Here is a 20,214-nt window from a genome sequence, read left to right on the forward strand (position 1 = left end):
TGTATACTATATTCATTTTATTTGGTTTCATTTAGATTTTTATTTATGTTTTACTCTGTTTTGATTTTTTTTTTGTTTTTTTTTTGTATTTGGGGATTTTTTTAACAAGGTTGCATCTTTTGTCATTTTTTTTCTTTTTCCTTTTAATGAATGCAAATTTATTTAGTTTTATTTAGATTTTTATTACTTATTGATATATTTTATGTTTCATTTAATTTAATTATTTTCCAGGTTTGACCTCCTCGGTCACATGATTTGTGAAATTTTTTTCCGAGGTGTCCTTGAACGTCTCACAGACCATAACACAGGTCATGTGACAAGTGCGTTCTGCGCATGTGCGCTGGAGAGCTGTGAGAGGAACTTCACTGTTTCTCGGTCTTTTTTTTTTTTTTTTACATTTTGACCGTTGTCTGGATAAACTATGGATAAAATGTTTAAATATTTGCTCTTCTCGGCCGCGGTGGTTCTGTTTTCTGCAGACCTGCTGTTCGCTTTGTCACTCGCTCATTCTCAGGTAATGTTTTAACTCTCTTACAGTTTGACCGATTTCCAATGTTCACGTGTTTAAACTTTCATTTCCTTTCATTATATTCCCTGAAAATAACCGGAACTGTTCTAGATCATTGTTCTCTGAGAGACAAATAAATTATAACGAGACATGTGAAATTATGGAGATTTTATTGACATTTTTAGGATCTGTTCTCTTCCTTGGATCAAAGTTTGTGTTACTATCACAACACACACATTCATACATTAACACACGTACAACTGTGTGTTAGTGTATGAATTTGTGTTATGTGAATGTGTGTGCGTTATTGTATGAGTGTGTGTGCACTATGGCGTGTATGTGTTATTGTATGACTCTTCAGACTCCTCCACCAGTAAACAAGAGCTTAGTAAATTAGTAACTGTGGGGACTGAGCTTGGGGCTCATTTTAACCAGTTGTTTAAAGGTGAACATGAAGAATTAAGATGTTCCTTTGTTTCAGTGGAGAAAACATCCTGAGGTGAAGAAAGACTCGCCGTTCACTGAGAAGTTCTTCACTCAGACTCTGGACCACTTCAACTTCAACAGTTTTGGGAACGGGACGTTCCCTCAGCGTTACCTGATCTCAGGTGAAGTCGCCTCGTCCCTCCACGCGTTGGCCACCAGGGGACGTCACGGGGACTCACTGTCTCCCGTCCTCGTGTCTCCGCAGATCAGTCCTGGCAGCGAGGCTCCGGGCCCGTCTTCTTCTACACCGGGAACGAGGGGGACATCTGGGAGTTCGCCCTGAACTCCGGCTTCATCCTGGAGCTGGCAGCCCAGCAGGGGGCGCTGGTCATCTTCGCGGAGCATGTGAGGACACACCGTTTTTACACTCCTGCCGGGGTAGACACGAACAGGTACCAGGTCCATGTCCAGTAACGGTCTCTGTCCCTGGCCAGAGGTACTACGGAGCCTCTCTGCCGTTTGGGAAGGACTCGTTCACTCGTCCTCTGGTGGGTCTTCTGACGGTGGAACAGGCTCTGGCCGACTACGCTCTCATGATCAGCCAGCTCAAGCAGCAGCTGCAGGCCGAGAACTGCCCCGTCATCGTGTTTGGGGGCAGGTAGGAATTCCCCCACCTCACCCAGTCTTTGTCCATCTCGTTTTGTCCTCTACTTTGTCTTCATTTTTCTCAGACTGTATTAAAATCACTTTCTTCTACTTTCAACGTAACAGTTACGGAGGAATGTTGTCCGTCTACATGAGGCTGAAGTATCCCAACATCGTGAGCGGAGCGTTGGCGGCCAGCGCCCCCGTCCTGTCCACGGCCGGCCTGGGAGACCCCCGACAGTTCTTCAGAGACGTCACAGCCGTGAGAGCTCACGCACACATTTCGGTCACACGTGTCTCACACCGTTACGAAGTGTCCCCCATTAAGCTTCATGTCTCCGTCTCAGGACTTTGAGGCCGTCAGTCCTCGGTGCAGCGCTGCAGTCAGAGCCGCTTTCCAGCAGCTCAAAGAGTTAGCGGATCGCCAAGGTAAACCTGCGTGTCTCGAGGACACGTCTCCGCCACGACTGTCGAGTTCCACGGAAGTCTTGTTTCCATGGAGATGCAGTTTTCAGGGTGTCAAAGACACGGTGCGGGAGCTAAAAGCAGGTCCAATCCCACCTGCAGGATAACTTTTGGTAAAGTTTTTTTTTAGATGTAAATACAGTTTCTAATATGTAAACGAGGGATGATGCTGTTTTAGTAAGAGATGAGATTCCACTGACCCCTGAGCGGAGAACTGGGTGAAGCCCCAGTGGAATATAGCTGCCGTATCGTCAGTATGAGTTTCAGTATCACAGCCACCCTTCGAGGGAGAAAAAGCTGAAACAGCCACGGGAAGTGATTGAAATCCTCGGTGTGTGTTCATGTTCAGACTACAAGCGGATCCAGTCGGAGTTCGCTCTGTGTCAGCCGCCGTCTTCTCCCCGAGACGTCCACCAGCTGAACGGCCTGCTGAGGAACGCCTTCACCCTCATGGCCATGCTGGATTACCCCTACAGCACACACTTCATGGGCGACATGCCCGCCCACCCCGTCAAGGTACCACCGGGCTTCAGCCTCTGCTTTCCTCTGCATCAGTTTCTGTTTCTCTAAGCTTCCAGTGAGAGTGTGTGTGTGTGTGTGTGTGTGTGTGTGTGTTACAGGTGGGCTGTGACGTCATGCTGAGGGGTCCAGATCTTCTGGGGAACCTCAGAGACACTGCAGGTAAACACTGTCAGGAGGTTCTAACATGAAGCACACTGGTATCGGTGTATTCCTGCTATTTTCTATTTGACTGATATGAGATCAGTTTGAATTGAATGTTTCTCCTGAACTAAACTTCATGTTTTTTTACCTTTATGTGCTTGTGATTAAGTCTGATTCATTTGTGTTGTAATTCTCCTTTCACCATACATTTTATCCTGACATTTATTTTCTTCTGTTGTAATTTATTTATTTTCATATAGAAATCTTCATATTTTATAATTTTCTATGTAACTTTTTCATTTTTCTCAAATTTCTTGTAATCTTATTTTCTTCCACTTATATTTTTTTCACTTTTTTTATTTCAAATGTTCCCTTATGTATCTTTAAAAAAATACTTTGTCACTTTTTAAATTTGAATCCTCACCTGTTTTCGGTGATTGTTGTGATTCTTTATTTTTTTCTATTTTCTTCTTTAATCCTTTCTTATATCCTATTTTCTTAGTTTCTTTCCCTTCCCATCAGCGGGCTTGTATTTACAGTCCGTGAGCACCAGGGGGCGATAGAGAAGTACTTCCATCAGAACGGTCCGCTGAGCTTTGACGTCTCCTGGTTCAGAATGTTTCTCTCTCCTGCAGCCATCGTCTACAACTCGTCTGCTCAGCTGAGCTGCTTTGACCTCTACAACCTCTACGTGGAGTGTGCCGACCCCACCGGGTGTGGACTGGGGTCCGACAGCCAGGCCTGGGACTACCAGGTAACACACACACACACACACACACACACACACACACACACACACAGAGTTATACACGTCCAATTATACACACTCTCCTGGCGTTGTGTGGTAGGCCTGCACCGAGGTTGAACTCTGCTTTGAGAGCAACAACGTCACCGACATGTTTCCCCCGATGAGCTTCAGCCAGACGGAGCGGCGGCGGTACTGCGAGGAGCGATGGGGGCTGACGCCTCGACCCGGCTGGCTCCGGGTCCAGTTCTGGGGGGACGGTGAGTCTGGGAACATTATAAAAAAACCCTTTTTTTAAATATATATATATAAACAGGCACATTCTATACTCCAAATGTCTTAACATGTTGTGGTTTAATTCCATCTCTGTGGATCCTCAGCTCTCTCTTCAGCCAGCAACATCATCTTCTCTAACGGGGACTTGGACCCCTGGGCCAACGGAGGGGTGAGTGCAGAGCAGCTTTTAATTAATGTCACACAACTACAAACTTTAATTCTATACAATAAAAGTGGATCGTTTATTTAAAAATATTTCTTAAAAAATATGACATTACAAATATTACTGCTACTATATGTATTTCCCCCCACCTGGGTCTCTTGTTCTTCCATGTGTATGAAAATATATTTATCTACTTATATAATTTATTCACTATCCTCACTATCTTTAACTATTTGTGCAACGTGGAGCTGCTGTGATGACAGGACTTCCCCATGTGGCAATAAGAATGATTTATTCTAATCTCAGTCGGTGCGTCAAGTTGACAAAGAGGAATTGGTCAAAAAGGTTTAGGGTCACAGTGGTAAAAAATACATAAATAAATTAAAAAAAAAAGTGGTTCCTTGAAAGAAAAAGTTGGGTGGACCTGTTCAAAGAGTTCTAATTGTCGGTCCGCTCTCTTGTGCAGGTCCGTCAATCGTTGAGCTCGTCGCTGATCGCCATCAACATCTCAGAGGGAGCTCATCACCTGGACCTCAGGTGGGCCGGCCACACACACGCACACGCACACGCACACGCACACACACACACACACACGCACACGCACACTCTGACCCATCTCTCGGTGTCCCCTCCAGAGGAGCTCACGATGGAGACCCTCCGTCGGTGGTCGGCGCTCGGAGGCTGGAGGCCGAGCTGATCGCCGGCTGGATCCAGATGGAGAGAAACCGACAGTAACACTGGACTTGATCCGGATCAAAGCTGCACTGGAGATAAACAGCCTCACATTCATGTTGAAGAATCCTTCAAGAGAACAAGCAATAAAAGTTATTTTATGATTTAACTGCAGTTTGACCGTTAACGTATCCTCGATAGTTCTCACTGAGCTGCAACACGTTACAAACAAATACACAAGAGCGTGGAAGGTAGTTTTAAACATTTCAAAAACGTTAAGATTCTCTTGATACAGAAATTATTCTGGAAATAACTGACCGAAATGTTGACTTTTCATTGATTTGAAGTGAATTTCGACGGTTTTCTGACGCCTGTGAGACGATTTTACAGGTTTGAACCCGAAGCAACAGGTTTGTGAATTCCTGCGAGAGCGTGGAGACGTTGTGGAAACTCGTTGCTGATCAGTTTCAGCCCAGCGAGATTGACGAGGTTTAAATCCTGCAGAAGAGCTTCAGGTTCAGACGAGTCGGCAGGTTCAGAAAATCTCATCAAACTCAATAAATGAAGACGAGGCGACGGAGGCCGTGAGGATCGAGACAATCGAAATCACGATGAACTTGATTTGACTTTTTCCATTTTAACGGATTATTTTCTACCTTTTTTAAAAATCAGAAACAAATGAATGTATTTTAAACTTTGACTCGCCGTAAAAACAAGTCAGGAAAAAAAAAAAATAATAATTTCACACATTTGGTTTTTTTCAATAAAATCTTTTTATTTCCAGCATTTTTTTTTTTTTTTTACAAAATTAAAGCCGGTCCAGCATTTATTTTACACAATCAACAGAACATTTAAAGAAGGGAACGTTTGAAATAAATTAAAAGGAAAAACTGCAGCAGAAAGTTCTTACGTTCACAGAAACGCCTCCGGTTGGAAACGCGAGACAAAAGAAACCAGGAGTTTGTTATTTATGGTTCCTCTTATGGACGAAGCAGCTTCATTGGGAGATTTTTAAAAAAAAAACCAGAGGAGAACTGAGGCGAGGGTTCCTACGCAGGGTTCCTACGCAGGGTTCCTCTGATTTCTGTTTCGTAAAAAAAAAAAAAAAAAAAACTTTGAGCAGCCAGGAAACCGATCGTAGGTACAAAACCTGACAAGACTGTAGTTCGTACAAAACAACCAAAGGAATCGAAAGATTTGGCTTCTTAACGTCAGATGAAATGTCAACTAACGTTAAAACTGTTTCAGACTTCCAGTGTGACACAAAGAACTTCGGAGGTTTCGAGTTTCACTGAATGTTGACAGAACGCGGGATGGTTCCGTCGACTCATCTCTGGATCAACTCAAACTAAATTCGAGACAAATCGATACTTTAAGAAAGAAAAATCCTCGGCAGGATTTGTATTTAGGTGTTTAATAACTTGTCCCTGATATATCAAGTGTTTAGATCCATTTGAAGCCTTTAATCATGATCGTCATCGTTTTCAGGTACTGTGCAGTACTCTGGAGGTTAGCATTTAGCTTCCCTGTGTCAGCCCTGATGCCTTGCCTGATACTGATCCCCGGTATCGGCCTCAATACGGGATACAGATCCCCGGTATCGGCCTCAATACGGGATACTGATCCCCGGTATCGGCCCTAAAGCGGGATACTGATCTTTAATCTGCCCCAATACGGGATACTGTTCCCGGTATTGGCTCCACTACTTCCAAAACATGCTATTGATTCTGTATCGGCCCTGATGCTCGAGACTGATCCTGATAGCAGCCCCCATATTTGATACTGATCCCGGTATTGGGGTGTCAGTATCATTATCAGCCGAGTAAACAGAGACTCAAGAGGCCTTCAACTGCACCACACTGTACGACAGCAGTTCTCAACTAGTGGTTCATGGCCCAGATGTGGGTCGCCACCTGGCTCAGAGTGGGTGGTAGAAAACCCACCAAGCTCTTTACAGGAATTTAAATATACTGAGGACACAAGGGGACAGAAATCTAAACTGAAATGCGTATTTGGACTGAAATGTTACAATCTCTTTTCAGATAAATTTTCTTTCATATTTGTGCATTAAAGCGATCGAATCTTTTAGGAAAGGCTGAAGCTACTGAAGAGTTTTGGGTTTAATCTAAATGCAGATAACTGAGCTTGAAAGGGGTTAATCTTTTAAACTTGTTTGATCCTATTTAAATTCGATGAATTTGGATTGTTTGAGTTTAATGGCTGCGGCTGAACTAAAACTGCGTATTTCAGAGGGATGACAGAGTACCGAGCCCTTGCAGGCTGGACTTTGACTCGACGTAAACCTGGAAGTCGTTCTGAGGATTGCTGCGAAAAAACAACAACATCACTGCTCCTGAAGAGGTTCAGCGGAGCGACACGAGGGAAATAACAAGAGCTCTTTTGAATGTTGTCTGAAGCAACATTGAAGGCACACGTGAGACGACACAGACGGAGAACAAAGAACAAAACAGGAAGTACAAGAACAGTTTGGTCTCAACATCGACTCAGAAAAATATCATATCGAAGGACTTTGTTGCTTTACCACAGAAATATCAAAAAGTGCTCAGAGATTTGAGAGTTCACAGATCTTCTAGAGATGTAAAGAGTCTTTTTCTCACATCGTCTGAGTGGAACAGTGTCGCGTCTCTGGACTTTCTCTCCGATTAAAGGAGCGAAGCCACAGAGTACGACTGAACATCCGGAACAGCCTCGCGTCACTGAAAATGAAACCGATTCAAACAAACGACAGAAGAGGTGGTATTTACAGGAATGACTTCAGGCTGCTGAAACGGAACAGAAAGCACAAAGAAAGCTGCTTCTAATATACACTACTGATCAATATAATACACGAGATACTGAGTCAGAACCGCTTCCTCAAGCTGTGCGACTTGATCAATGAGAGATCAGAACCAACCGGCTCCCAGTCTCTGTTACGGAGGCCGACACGGTCTCTACTTTTAGGACTTTTCTAGTTAATAACGCTCCCAGTTGGGGCTGGTTGGGGCTGGTTGGGGCTGGTTGGGGCTGGTTGGGGCCACCCTGAACAGTTTCTCTCTCTGCTACCTTCCTGCACACGAGTCTGAAACGCAGCTGAAAGCTAAAAAAATTACACGTGAACAGATTTATACTCAATTTATACAAAATGTAACAAAATATTAAAGGATGATCTTCTGTTTCTTTAATCAGGAAATTTTCACACACAATTGGCCTTTTTTTTTTGTTTCTCATCATTTATATAGTGTACATGAAAAAGAAAAAGGAGAATAAAAAAGTTACTAAATTATATTTTTGGCACCAGAAGTTGTCCCGTGTTCCGGGACGACATTTTCAAATGGAAAAAAGGGAAAACCTTCGTTTTGTTCTCGGTGTCCGTTTCTACGACAACGGTGCTCGGAGCCTCCGAAAACACAACTTTTTGAAAACGCTCCGACTCTTGTCTCACTAGAAACGCAACTTCTCTGAAACGCTGCTACTGTGCATGCTCACCACGGCCGGAGTGAATAGTTCTTCTGCATAACTTGGTTGTCTGTCCACAGGAACGTCCGTGGACTCGCTGTTGCTCATGTTTATTGCGTATTGTTCTCAGTCTACGTGTGTGTGTGTGGTTTCATTACAAGAAATAAACAACAGCACCAACTTGTGGCCCGGCATGCTAACTACACTGTTTTCAGTTTTACTGCAGTTTTCATAGAAACAAGCTTCGTTTTCAAAACGTTGTCATGTAAACGGGGCACGAGCTCGCTGCCACTGCGGAGCTGGGAGTTCCTGTACCACCGCACCCGAGTCCCTACATTCTTCTAAAAGCTTCTTCCTGTTTAAAAAGAACAGTCTCCTGTGGGATTATCAGAGTTTTCTCTGTGCTTTTGTTGGATTATATGAAATTATAACAGACTTGGGTTTACTTTAGAATGAACTTTGTTCACCTAACGACTGATCGATGTTACTACCTCTTCATCTTCACCAGACGTCCTCTCACCTCCTCCCATTGATCATGTTGCACTGTGAGAGCGGCTCTCTATTCTGAAGCTCTTGTTTCCTGTGTGCCCTGAAGGCATCACAGACACCACTGCAGGATGAAGAGCTCTGTGAGTCACAGTGAAGTTGAAGAGGAGCTCTGTGACTCAGTGAGGATGAAGACGAGCTCTGTGACTCAGTGAGGATGAAGAGGAGCTCTGTGACTCAGTGAGGATGAAGTGGAGCTCTGTGACTCACAGTGAGGATGAAGAGTTCTGTGAGTCAGTGTGACGATGAAGTCTCTGTGACTCAGTGAGGATGAAGAGGAGCTCTGTGACCCACAGTGTGAGGATGAAGAGGAGCTCTGTGACTCACAGTGTGAGGATGAAGAGCAGCCCTATGTGAGGATGAAGAGCAGCTCTGTGAGGAGGATCTTCAGACGGAGCAGATTTGCTACAGAAGCTGCCGCCTGCAGCACACGCTGAGAAACACGAGTTGTTCTACGATCTCTCGAAGTAAAAAAACGGTGATTTCAGTTTTCCGCACCAGCATCGGTGTGAGTTCATGGAATTAAGACAGCTTCGATTTAAGTCACAATCAGGTTGTTGTTGTTTTTTATGCTCCTCGGCATTAAAACTAATGAATAATCACAATCTGGACCTTTTTTCTTTTCTTTTTTTCAGTCAGTAGAAAACAAAGAGACGCTCTTGTTCAATCTGCCCCGACACACCAGAGAGGAAGGAGTCGTTACGGCCTGAGACCGACCCTGAGTGTGTGTGTTTGTGTGTGTGTCATGCACTAGAAGGCCATATGGGCAGTAGGTGGGCTTCTGTGTTGAAGACGTACTGGTCCAGGCTGACGAGGTCGTGCTGCTCAGAGAACAGCAGGTACAGGTACTTGAGCGTCTCTCCCAGGAAGAAGCTCTCCATCTTGTCCCGCGGACTCGGGTAATCCGGGTCCCGCACGTTGTTGATTGAGGTGAAGCCACCAGAGGAAACCTGAGGGGAGGACCGGGGAGGGGGTTTCAAGAGTCACTCTAATGTCCAGATTATAGAGCATATTTGTCCCGCTAACATCCAGATTATAGAGCATATTCATCCTGCTAACATCCAGATTAAAGTGCATCTTCCTCCCACTAACATCCAGATTATAGAGCATCTTCCGCCCACTAACATCCAGATTACAGATTCTAGAGCATCTTCCTCCCACTAAATTGACAGAAGTTGAGGACCGGACTGATTTAATCGTTATTGAAAACATTAGAATGATCTTACTGGTCATGTTGAACCATTAACTCAAGCAACCCCTTATTGCTTAAATAACAACATTCATCAATAAATAAACGAAGCGAAACATAATTATTTAATTCCCAAACTTTGGCACATGTGCTCTAACTGAAGTATCTTCACTGACCTTGGTGTACTTGTTGAAGCTCTGGAGGATCTCCCAGCCCCACTGCTGGTACTTGTGATCGTTGGTGAACCTGTACAGGTAGAAAAGACTCTCCACCGTCTCCGGTCGCAGGAGGTTGTGTCTGTCAGCGAGCTGGACGGAAACAGCAGAAAACACTTTTTAATAAATTACACACTGCTGGAATGTAGAATGTTTAAGCAGAATTAAAGATACGGTATGTCACATTTCGGTAAGGCCACTTTGGTGCACTAGGTGGCAGTAGTGAGATTGTCTTCAGTTAGTTTTAAAAAAATTTTTATTGAGCCTCATGCATTTTGGTGTGTTGAAGGTTCCTGCTTTGGATGGATTTCTTCGACTCCGTACCTTGACGTCGACGTCTCTAATGCTGCCCTGGTGCATGTTGAAGTGGACGATCTCCGGACTGAGGCCCGTCTCCATCTGGACGTACATCTGGTAACAGGTCTCCATCAGCTCCTTGGCCAGGTCCATGTGGTCCGCGGGGAGCCCGTTGTGGGCCCCGAGGGCCAACGTGCCCGGCAGGAAACACACCAGGTGATCCTGGAGGAAAAAAAAAAACAACGGAAAAGTTCAAGAAAATCACTCCATCTTACTTCTATAAAGCTTTCGCTCTGTAATCTGGATTAACTACCAACATGCAGACTGCTATTTGAGCATGCTCACGCTAATGTTACTTACATGGGGGGACATGCTTAATGTGGCCGAGTTAGCTCAGACTAACGAGGCTCCTCCTCCAGTAAACAGGAGTTTAGTGAACCAGAAACTGCTTTGGCTAATGCTAATGCTAATAGGACGTGGAATAATTCACCATTTTGGGGCTGAACTGTCCGTGTGAGACCTCCCCGACGAAGGTGAGGCCGTTGGGCGAAGACTTCTGCAGCAGGTTCTTCTTCACGCCCTCGATGGCCTGCAGGTAGTCCTCCAGCAGTCTGGAATCAAACAGAGGAGCAGAGAAGAGATTCAACATCTACAGCCGTCAAGAGATAAAAACACACTCACACTCACACACTTGTTGCACTCACTGGTCCTCGGCCTTGCCGCCCTGGATCCACTGCTTCAGCAGGTACTCGTAGTAGCTGTCAGCTCGGGCTCCCAGAGTGTAGATCCCCTGGTGGGTGAACTGTCCGCTGTTGGTGTTGATGAACATGGGAACCAGACCGTCCAGCTTCCCCTCCAGCTGGTGGACCTGCTTCATCACCTCGGACACGGCTGCCTGGAGGAGAGGGGTCAGAGGTCAGAGGTCAGAGGTCAGAGTCCCCCCGCTGCGCTCCTGGGACCGGTCTCCAGGTCTTTACCTGGTACTGGGGGTCCTGCGTGAGGCGGCTGAGCTCTCTGAACTCCAGCTGGATGCTGGTGACTTCAGCCACCGTGCTGTCGGAGGTCCAGCGAGGAGGGTGGGCCGTGCCTTTCCCGATGTTCACGTCCGAGTAGGGGATCTTCGACGGGGTTTTGAAGGCCGGCATGAGCCTGGAGCCGATGTCTTTCTGTAAAAGAAGTAGACAGAGTACTGATCCACCTGATCCTTTATATTCCCTCTAAATGTTCGCACCATGACTGATCGGCAGACAATAATCATGGCTCTCAAACTTCTGGCGTGATGCACTGAAGCATGATGGGATATTTCCTCTGTGTCAACTACAAGTTCAGACTAACTCACAAAGGGCTGTGATGTGAATCCATCACTATTTCATACTGAAAGCGTCAATCAAATCTGGAACACACCCCTTTCAAACGCTTTGACTGGGACTTTGAGAACATACAGCGGGAGCGTCCAACACATTTTAGTTCCGGGGCCACATGAAGCCCAAATTGATCTCGAGTGCGCCGGAGCCACTGAAAACACAAGTTTCTGGAAACACTCGGGCGCCGTCTCCATGTAGGCAGCTTTGAACTTTTAAGTTTTTCTTTGTCGTGGTCCAGAGTCCATGTGATGAGAATGTCTGTATTTTCACAAACCTAAGCAATTACTACAACTTCAACATGAAGCCAAGTTTAATGAAACCTTCTGGGTCAAAATATAGTGAAATGTCAAGAAAATACCATTTTCTTCTTGTGGGCCGGTTTTTGCAGAGAGGCCTTATGTTTGACACCCCTGATATTAAATACCTATATTCAATATGCTCACATATTTTTAATTTGTCTTTCCAAGCTGTACAAACACACAGTTTGCATTATGATCGACACTTTTTGAGTTTGAAAGATGTGACTGATTACTTTAGGGGTTAATGTCAATATTCATTCAATTAAGTTAAGCTGAATACTAAAAGTAGGAGATTAGAATGAAATCTATTGTAACTGTATATATTTTGATCTCGTCAGTAGACATTTTCCCAGAGCTGCAGTTTTCAGGGCTCGTAGAAACTGCGAGTTGAAAACCTCTCTTCCTTCTCCGCAATCTGTTTTGAACATGTGGCGAGAGCTGGGACAGGAAGCAGCTGCTTTCTGAGACTAAAAATCACCGTGAGCTCCGAGAGGAACTGAACTCTACCCGAGCTGTGTACAAGCACTGAATCAGGAGGTTAGCGGCGGGATTATTCCACATGGGGATTAGAGAGCGATGCCTCAGCTGACGGATTACATCTGAATGCGGAGGGTTTTAACTTTGAGAAACATCTGCAGAAATTACAGGTCTGAGGTTTCTATTTTTGTTCTTCTACGAAATTAGATGTATTTTTATCTCGAAACAGCGGCTGTGATGTTCCTGTCAGGGCTGTCAGAAGGTCACTGTCAAGCCTGCAGCTCCAGGGGGAGGAAGAGGAGGAGGAGGAGGTTTTGAAGTGTAGAAACAAAAGCTGTGTTCAGTTACTGAGAGGTTGGAGCAGTTTGAAATATCTGGGACAGTTACTGGAATGAAATAATTTATTCCAGGAACCAGGCGGCTCGAGTTCTGAATGTTACACTGATGGATCTCATTCAGTTTGTCTGATAGACGGTTCATCGATCCAGTTCTCATGTATGTGAATAAATATCAAATCAACCAGTCAGATCTTCATCGACAACTCCCTTTAACAACGGAGCATAAAGGTGAGATCAGACTTAGTTTACTCTTCACACCATTTCTGAATATATAAAACACTGAAGTTACTTTGGGAAATAATCTTGAGTTCCTTTTGATTTCCTCTCTTGGTGAGTCCTGTTAATGAGCTGAGCTGTTAGAACTATGTGGGTCAGTCTGTCTCATTCAATTAGTGGGGGAAGATGCTCTATAATCTAGATTATCTGAAATTACATCAATTAGTGAGAAGAAGATGCTCTATAATCTGGATTATCTAAATTACATCAATTAGAGGGAAGAAGATGCTCTATAATCTAGATGATCTGAAATTACATCAATTAGCGATAAGAAAATGCTCTATAATCTAGAATATCTAAATTACATCAATTAGTGAGAAGAAGATGCTCTATAATCTGGATTATCTAAATTACATCAATTAGTGGGAAGAAGATGCTCTATAATCTAGATTATCTGAAATTACATCAATTAGTGACAAGATGCTCTATAATCTAGATTATATGAAATTACATCAATTAGTGGGAAGAAGCTGCTCTATAATCTGGCTTCTAGTGGGAGGAAGATGCTCTATAAAATGGAATTTTGCTGAGTTTAGAACCAATTAGTGGGAGGAAGATGCTCTATAATCTTGATTACGTGAAGTTGCATCAGTTCAGCGAGGAGGAATATACTAAATATTCCAGATGTGGAATGATTACACCAAGAAGAAGCAGCAACAAAACCGCTGAGATAAAACATGCAGACAAGCTCTTCGAGGGGGAAGCTAACTGCTGCTAATCAAACATAAATGCTAATGCTATCAGAAGGTCCGAGTTAGTTCGGGATTAATAAACTGACCTCCAGTAAACAGGAGTTTAGTAAAATAGTGACAGATTAAAACGCTAATCCCGAAGCAAAGAAGAAACCTCTGACCGACCCAGAAAGAGAAGCCTGCCATGTCTAGGGAGCGTGTTGTGTTTGTGAACGGTGCTCACGGCTTTATCCAGGAACAGGGAGTCTCCGGTCAGGTGGTAGGTGCTGAGCAGGCCGCCCAGGATGCGGATGGTGCTTTCAAACAGGTTGACGTCCACGTTTCTGTTGAAGGTGAGCTCAGTGGAGACCCAGGCTCTCGCTTCCTCGAACTCTGCAGCAACGGACGCAGAACATTTACAACTCGTACATCTCAGACTGGCTCGCCGGCTGCAGTGTGAAGGAACCAGCGGTGATCTGTACCTTCCTTCAGCCCGAGGATCCACATGGTGTCCAGGGCGTCGATGAGGGTCAGACCCAGACCGAACCACTCGCTGTACGACTTGGAGATGGGCCGGAGCTCGTCGTGGCCCCACGAAAACTCTTTGTAGCCTTTCCAGGCGTGTCGGAAGGCGTCCCGCACCGCCTCCAGCCGGCTGGCCTCTGGACACACAGGACGGAAGGGAACATCACAAGAAGGGAACGTTAATGGGTTACATTTGAAGATCAGGTCAGAGGAAGGAACTTTTTCACCCAGTTTGTTGTTTTCTTAAAAACATGCATTTCTCGCAAGCTAGCCAGTCTTCTAGTACCACTTTGTGCCACCAGATGGTGTAGTGAGTCCTTCCAAAGCAGGCAAATAAAAAACCGAGTGAAAATTGACTCAATCAAATCATGAAATCTGGAGTTCAGTGACAATTTAGATCCCGGGTTAGACAACAACATTTCAATTGAAAACGCATCGTTTTTACCTTTTCATTTCAGACAAGTTTTGCGTTTACACGACAACATTTAGGAAACTATTTCCGTTCCCGCAGAACCGGCATAAACTGTGAAAACGATGTAAACTAAGATATGGACTGGGAGTGATGACAATCTGGAGGCAAACATTGTCGTTATTGTCCATCTAGTCACGCATGAGCAGAAGAACTATTAACTGGAGTGTGGTGTGCATGCGCAGTAGCAGCGTTACATTCCCCCCCCTCCGTTTCCACGGAGACTTCAGCAGCTCCCAGCACTGTTGTCGTGGAAACGGACCCCCAAAACGCAACAAAGAAAACGGGGCGATACCTGACTGGTTTGTGGGTATGATCTCCTGCTGGATGGGTGAATTGTCCTTCTTCTCTCCGTCCTTCATTCCCTCGGTTCCCTGCTCAGTATTGATCACGGCTCCATGCCAGCTGGAGGACAGACGTCACATTTAAAAAGAGAAAAACACAAAGATCTGAGCTCTTCAGTGTCTGGAGCTGATGTTTCTAATTTCTTCCTCATTTTCTGCACTTCCTTTAATCTAAATTAAAAATGTAGAACATGGGCTGCTTGTTACACATTAAGTGTATAAAAAATGCATATTAAATCTATTTGTGTATACAGGGAAACTGAAGCACGTTGTGTTTCAATAAATGATGAAGATTTGGGATTTAAAGATTTCTTCATACCTTTAAAAGTTTAATATGTCGTGATACTGTATATGAATAAAGTTAATCAGAATGGTAGAGCCACTGTAAAAACAAAAATTATTATTAAAACGAGTAACAAGTAAAGATATAGAAGTTTGTTTTTGGTGCATTCCATCAAAGTTTACTGATAAACAATCTATATTATTGAAAAGTATCTTTATTTCCTTTTTTCAAATATTGCTGTTTATGAAAATCATGTATTTCAAAGACGATTATTTCCAGTTCCGTGTTTTTTTCTAGTAGAATAACTCGCGACAAATAAAAAACAAGTGGAAATATATTTCATTCAATCAAACTGAATAGAATCATTACAAACTGCAGTTATAAATTCAGCGTTAAGATAAAAACATTAATAACCTCAGGGCTTTATATGAAGACATATTTTCTTATTCTATTACCGGATTCTCTGGACTATAAGTTCACTGTTTTAGTTATTTAGCTGCACATGCGATTTATATATTAAAATATAGCAGAACATACCATGTTAGACCACTAGATGTCACTGTCTGACAACAGAAAGCGGCTACAACACTACAGAAAAACTTCAATTACAACTCCACTTGGTTAAATGTCAGGAAAAGAAAAATCTACACAGCAGAATTCAAAGTGAAGAGTATATGAAGTGACACTTTTTAAAGGTATGTCAGTTTGTAAGAATACGTTTCTTGAGGCGATTGTGTTGTCTTAAGTGTGTCTTGTGAATAAATTCAACCTATGCTCTTAAAGTAGTTGTACACACAGTCTTGATAGAAAAGTCCTTTTTATGTATTTTTGAGAATTCAATAGAAAAATAATTGTGTCTTCAATGACGTGTTATATTTTTCCTATTCTTGATGCTTTTGGAGATGTGAAAATGTGAAAATACGGGATCTGATAATTTGTTACAATACCTCTTCTACGGAATACAGGAGAAAGCTAAATTTGGGTGAAGAAGCTTTGATCACTATTAAAGCCACATTTCAAGTGAAAATGTTTTTTTTGTTCTGAAGCTGATGTTACCTTTGAGGTTAACTTCATTAGTCTGATTAGTAACTGCCACTAAGGCCCCGTTTACATGACAACGTTTGGAAATGCATCATTGTTGCTTTTTCCTTTCAGATAAGATTCTCATTTTGTTTTGAAATGACCAACCAAGTTGGATTGCTGTTAGAGGTGACTCAACTATAAAACTACCAAGTCCCAGGACAATTTATAAACGCAACGAAAGTTTTGCGTTTTCACCTGAAATCGTGTTAACAGGGCCTCAGAGGAGATAAATGAACCCCCTCTGGTGGGAATCTGTACAGGTGTAGACGAGAACTTTTTCTTTTGATGAGTGGTTTCTCTGAATGACTTCCGCTGTGTGTGAAATGAGAGTTTCTCTCTCTATTAGTGTTTCCAGGCTGACCTGATGACGCCTTCCTCCTCCTTTCCTCCCTTCCTGCCCTCAGCTGCTTTGTCGTCCACCGCTGAAGCGTTTCCTCTCTTCTGCTGACGATTTATCAGCACAGGCGGCCCTCTCTTATTGGACAGTTTCCTCTGAGGGAAAACGCAGAGACAAGAAATCCTGACTTCATCCTTGAAAAGTCAGACATTTCCACAATCACAGCATACACTCAAAGGGTTTCAAGCAATTGAAAAAAAATTAATATAGATTTTTTTTCCCCTTAATATTTTAGAGAGATAAATTCAATGGCCATCATGTTTTTTTCATGTATCTAAAAGATTTTACTTTTAGCAGCACATCTCAGACCAGAAAGATCTAAATATTTACTGTGAACAGTGCCCCATCTGTAATGAGCTGCAGTGTGAGTGTGTGTGTGTGTGTGTGTACCTGTGAGGGTTGTTCTGGCAGTGGAACTCGGGTCTGTTTGACTTTCTCTGGCTCAGGAAGCATTTGTGGGATGACGAAGGGCTTCAGGAGGTTTTCGTCTGTGCTCTGTTCTCTTTGTGGGAGGCCTGAAAAAACTAAAACACAAAGATGTAAAAAAAAAATTAAGTAAATTCACTTTGGGTGGATTCTATAGGTATAATCTGGTATCTGACCTCCTGGATCTTAAACTGCGTTTATATAATAATATAATAATATAAAAACTAGAATGAACTTAAACCGGGAGCAGTGAGGTGTTCGCTGACGGTGGGATATGAAGCCATCCCACAGATGAAAAGGAGGACGAGGGTGAAGAGGATGAGGCTCCGCTGCAGCCGGGACAGCTGCTTCCATTTCTGAAGAGGATGAGGACGAAGGATGAGGGATAGAAGACAGAGGACAACTTAGTTTCACTCTGAACACTACACATCTTGTTTTCGTTCTGAAGGTTAACACTGTAAAAATAAATAACTGTAGCACTGTAGGCCCAGAACGCAACAAAAGTTTTCTGTTCTCGCTTGAAAACGCTGTCGGGTCTACGGGGCCTCATTCTGAACGTTTGGAACTTTCTCATGCTAAAAGTTTCTGTTTTCAGCTTCTTAAATCTGAGATATTTTTGTTTCCTGATTATTCTAAACTGAATAATCTTCTGTTGGGTCAAAACAACTTATCTGAGGAGATTGTCAGCTTTGGAAAACGGTCGTTGGCTTTTATCGAAGACGTGGAGACACAAAGGTTTGTTCTTGTTTCTCACAGACGGAGCTCGGGGGGGGGGGGTACGACTCACCCTCCAGCAGGACTGCCTCCTCCACTGCTTGCTGTTGTTGTAGCTTCCACTTCCCTGTCCTGATAAGCTGATAGACACATAGTCCTGTCGAGATGGTGAGAGCATGTCTGTGAGCGAGCCCTGTGGGGGAGGAAGAAAGAAAGGAAGAGGAGTGAGTAATTTAGTTATCGATTCATTGGTTGATAAAAAAAAAATTTAAACCGTAAATTTCCCATTATTTATTTATTTTTTTTAAGATTTTCAACAAATCTTTTCTTGCATCTGGCAGTATTCTACCACCACAGCAGCACAAGCAGCCAGCACTAGCAATAGTTGGCCTTGAATTGCATCACATGCGCCACAGTGCAGTCAATGCTTTCAGCAACATGGCTGGCAAAAGGTTCAAGAAACGGGAGAAAAGGGCAAACTTTATGAAAAAAGTCATCCAAAGTGTGGAAAGCGCTTCACACTGAATCCACAAAAAAACAAAACACAAATCAATTAGTAAAACAAGCGCAAGCAGAGATTTCTGACTTCTGCCAAAGGCTGACCTGGACTCGGATAAAAAAAAATTTTAATAAAAAATTTCTAGCTCGCCTCCAAAATTCATTGAAATCTTCCACAGCCTAATATCTAAATATGGTGAAAATTTTGACAAATTTGTTGTAGTAGTTTTCACATAATCTTGCTAACAAACATATAGACAACCACATTTATGCCGATGATGTGATTACATCCTTGGCAGACATAAAAATCCTTCTGGTGTATATGTTTTGTTAAGTAGTAGCCTGTTCGGGTGGGGTTGACTTCCGCACAATATTCCACACAGTATTTTGTGTCTCATTTGAAATTTTAAACAGTTTAGTTTTTAAATTTCATATCATACATCTTTAAACTATTGTTATAGCATCTTTTTTTTAATCTTTTTTGAGATCGACCAGCATTTATTTCACACAACAACTGGATTATTGTGTTTCACGAGTTCTCCTCAACCTCTTTACATGTTTGAATCTGGTCTGAAATCATTGTATTTCCATGACTCTTGTAGGGTTTCCCAGATTCCACACATTTATTTATATATATATTTGTCATATTTATTCCTCTTAATCCACAGAGATGTTGACATATGCTATGTGTATAAAAGGTAAATACTGAAATAATCAATCACACATTGCTTCTTCCCCTTTAACCAGTGTGCTTTGGTGCTATTGTGGTATTTAAATTAGCAGCAATTAACATTTTTTTAAAATTATGATTTAATGGTTGAAAACAAGCTGCCATGCAAGTTAATAATCAACAGGCTAGTTTATCGACATTGGCTTCAACTGGGTTAACTCTGCATGAATTATGAGGAATAAATGTTAAAAACGTCTATTAATGCGAAACAAAGCAGGAGTTTGGCTTAAATTCTGGAGCCTGGTACAGCGGTCGCTCTATCAATCTGTAGCCGGCTCATATGAACGTTCGAGCGGATTCGTAGCCAACTAAACACCGAGGCTCGAGTCAAGGCCTACCAAAAAAAAAAGAAAAAAACTGCCGAGCAATTTCAGAGCGGAACAGAAACATTCACGGAATAACAACGTGTCGCTCAGGAGTCACCCAGTGGCGATAAGGCCACGACTATGTGAACCGCACTGACCTTTTAAAGAGTGTGAGAGAACCAGATGCTCCGTGTGGTCCGGCAGCGGGAGGGAAGTGGCAGGCAGTCCGGGTTCCAGCGGTTGTTAGTGGGACGTCAGTGGCACAGCTCCGGGGGTCTCCTCATGTTTAAAACCCCTCAACCAGACCAGTGCCGCGCAGAACGACGCAGCCTGACAATAATCTAACATTTACACGTGATAAAAATTATCAAAAATAGGTATTTTCTGAGCCACTTGTAGCTCTGTTGCTGAAGCTTCTCTGACAACAAGCGTGATCCAAGGGGACGTTCAAGACCTCCAGGGGAACATCGGAAATTACAGTTCTCCACAGCTCCAGCCCCACAATACACTTTCATTTTCAACAACAGAATAACACAATTTAAAGTCGTTTTTTCCACGAATTAACGCATTTATATAGCTATAAACGTATTAAACGAACAGTTTGAAATTTCAAACCTGAGAAGCTATGTGAATATGAATATAGCCTTCATGTCCTGAGAAATATTAGTAATTAACTATAAAATTGTAATTGCTGCCAAATAGAGCTACCATCGCTAGTTGATGCTAACTTGCATCAGCATGCGAAAAGA

The 20,214-nt window shown here is 43.1% G+C and overlaps 2 protein-coding genes across 3 annotated transcripts; one reads left to right on the plus strand and one right to left on the minus strand.

The window, feature by feature from the left end:
* The first annotated feature begins 304 nt into the window (after positions 1-304).
* Positions 305-5,433, plus strand: dpp7 (dipeptidyl-peptidase 7). Its single transcript, XM_080468158.1, has 13 exons — positions 305-514; positions 990-1,116; positions 1,200-1,339; positions 1,429-1,592; positions 1,706-1,841; positions 1,927-2,008; positions 2,394-2,560; positions 2,665-2,725; positions 3,343-3,461; positions 3,556-3,712; positions 3,833-3,897; positions 4,358-4,428; positions 4,527-5,433. Exons 1-13 carry the CDS (start codon positions 422-424, stop codon positions 4,624-4,626), a joined length of 1,482 nt encoding a protein of 493 aa, XP_080324284.1. The 5' UTR covers positions 305-421; the 3' UTR covers positions 4,627-5,433.
* On the minus strand, positions 5,367-19,914 carry man1b1b (mannosidase, alpha, class 1B, member 1b). Of its 2 annotated transcripts, XM_080468157.1 has the most exons (15): positions 19,624-19,914; positions 18,006-18,125; positions 17,460-17,574; positions 17,183-17,316; positions 16,757-16,887; positions 14,981-15,090; positions 14,174-14,353; positions 13,936-14,084; positions 11,244-11,432; positions 10,971-11,161; positions 10,757-10,877; positions 10,294-10,488; positions 9,931-10,062; positions 9,364-9,515; positions 5,367-5,647 (listed from the first exon to the last, which is right to left on the minus strand). In XM_080468157.1, exons 2-15 carry the CDS (start codon positions 18,108-18,110, stop codon positions 5,626-5,628), a joined length of 1,926 nt encoding a protein of 641 aa, XP_080324283.1. In that variant the 5' UTR covers positions 18,111-18,125; positions 19,624-19,914; the 3' UTR covers positions 5,367-5,625. The 2 variants fall into 2 exon arrangements, with proteins under 2 accessions (XP_080324283.1, XP_080324282.1); XM_080468156.1 differs by lacking the exon at positions 5,367-5,647 and having other exon boundaries at positions 7,721-9,515.
* Positions 19,915-20,214: the final 300 nt, after the last annotated feature.

This window comes from Lipophrys pholis (assembly GCF_963383615.2).
Source record: "Lipophrys pholis genome assembly, chromosome: 7".
NCBI lineage: Eukaryota > Metazoa > Chordata > Actinopteri > Blenniiformes > Blenniidae > Lipophrys > Lipophrys pholis.

What these genes read in the sequence shown, in the direction of transcription:
- dpp7 (XM_080468158.1), top strand. Translation starts at nt 422, where the DNA reads ATGGATAAAATGTTTAAATATTTGCTCTTCTCGGCCGCGGTGGTTCTG. An exon ending in TCAGCGTTACCTGATCTCAG is followed by an intron (nt 1,117 to 1,199) that starts GTGAAGTCGCCT and finishes GTGTCTCCGCAG; the next exon opens with ATCAGTCCTGGCAGCGAGGC. An exon ending in ACCCCTGGGCCAACGGAGGG is followed by an intron (nt 3,898 to 4,357) that starts GTGAGTGCAGAG and finishes TCTCTTGTGCAG; the next exon opens with GTCCGTCAATCGTTGAGCTC.
- man1b1b (XM_080468156.1), bottom strand. Translation starts at nt 18,110, where the DNA reads ATGCTCTCACCATCTCGACAGGACTATGTGTCTATCAGCTTATCAGGA. An exon ending in GAGGAGGAAGGCGTCATCAG is followed by an intron (nt 15,091 to 16,756) that starts GTCAGCCTGGAA and finishes TCTGTCCTCCAG; the next exon opens with CTGGCATGGAGCCGTGATCA. An exon ending in GACAGTTCAGCCCCAAAATG is followed by an intron (nt 10,489 to 10,756) that starts GTGAATTATTCC and finishes TTTTTCCTCCAG; the next exon opens with GATCACCTGGTGTGTTTCCT.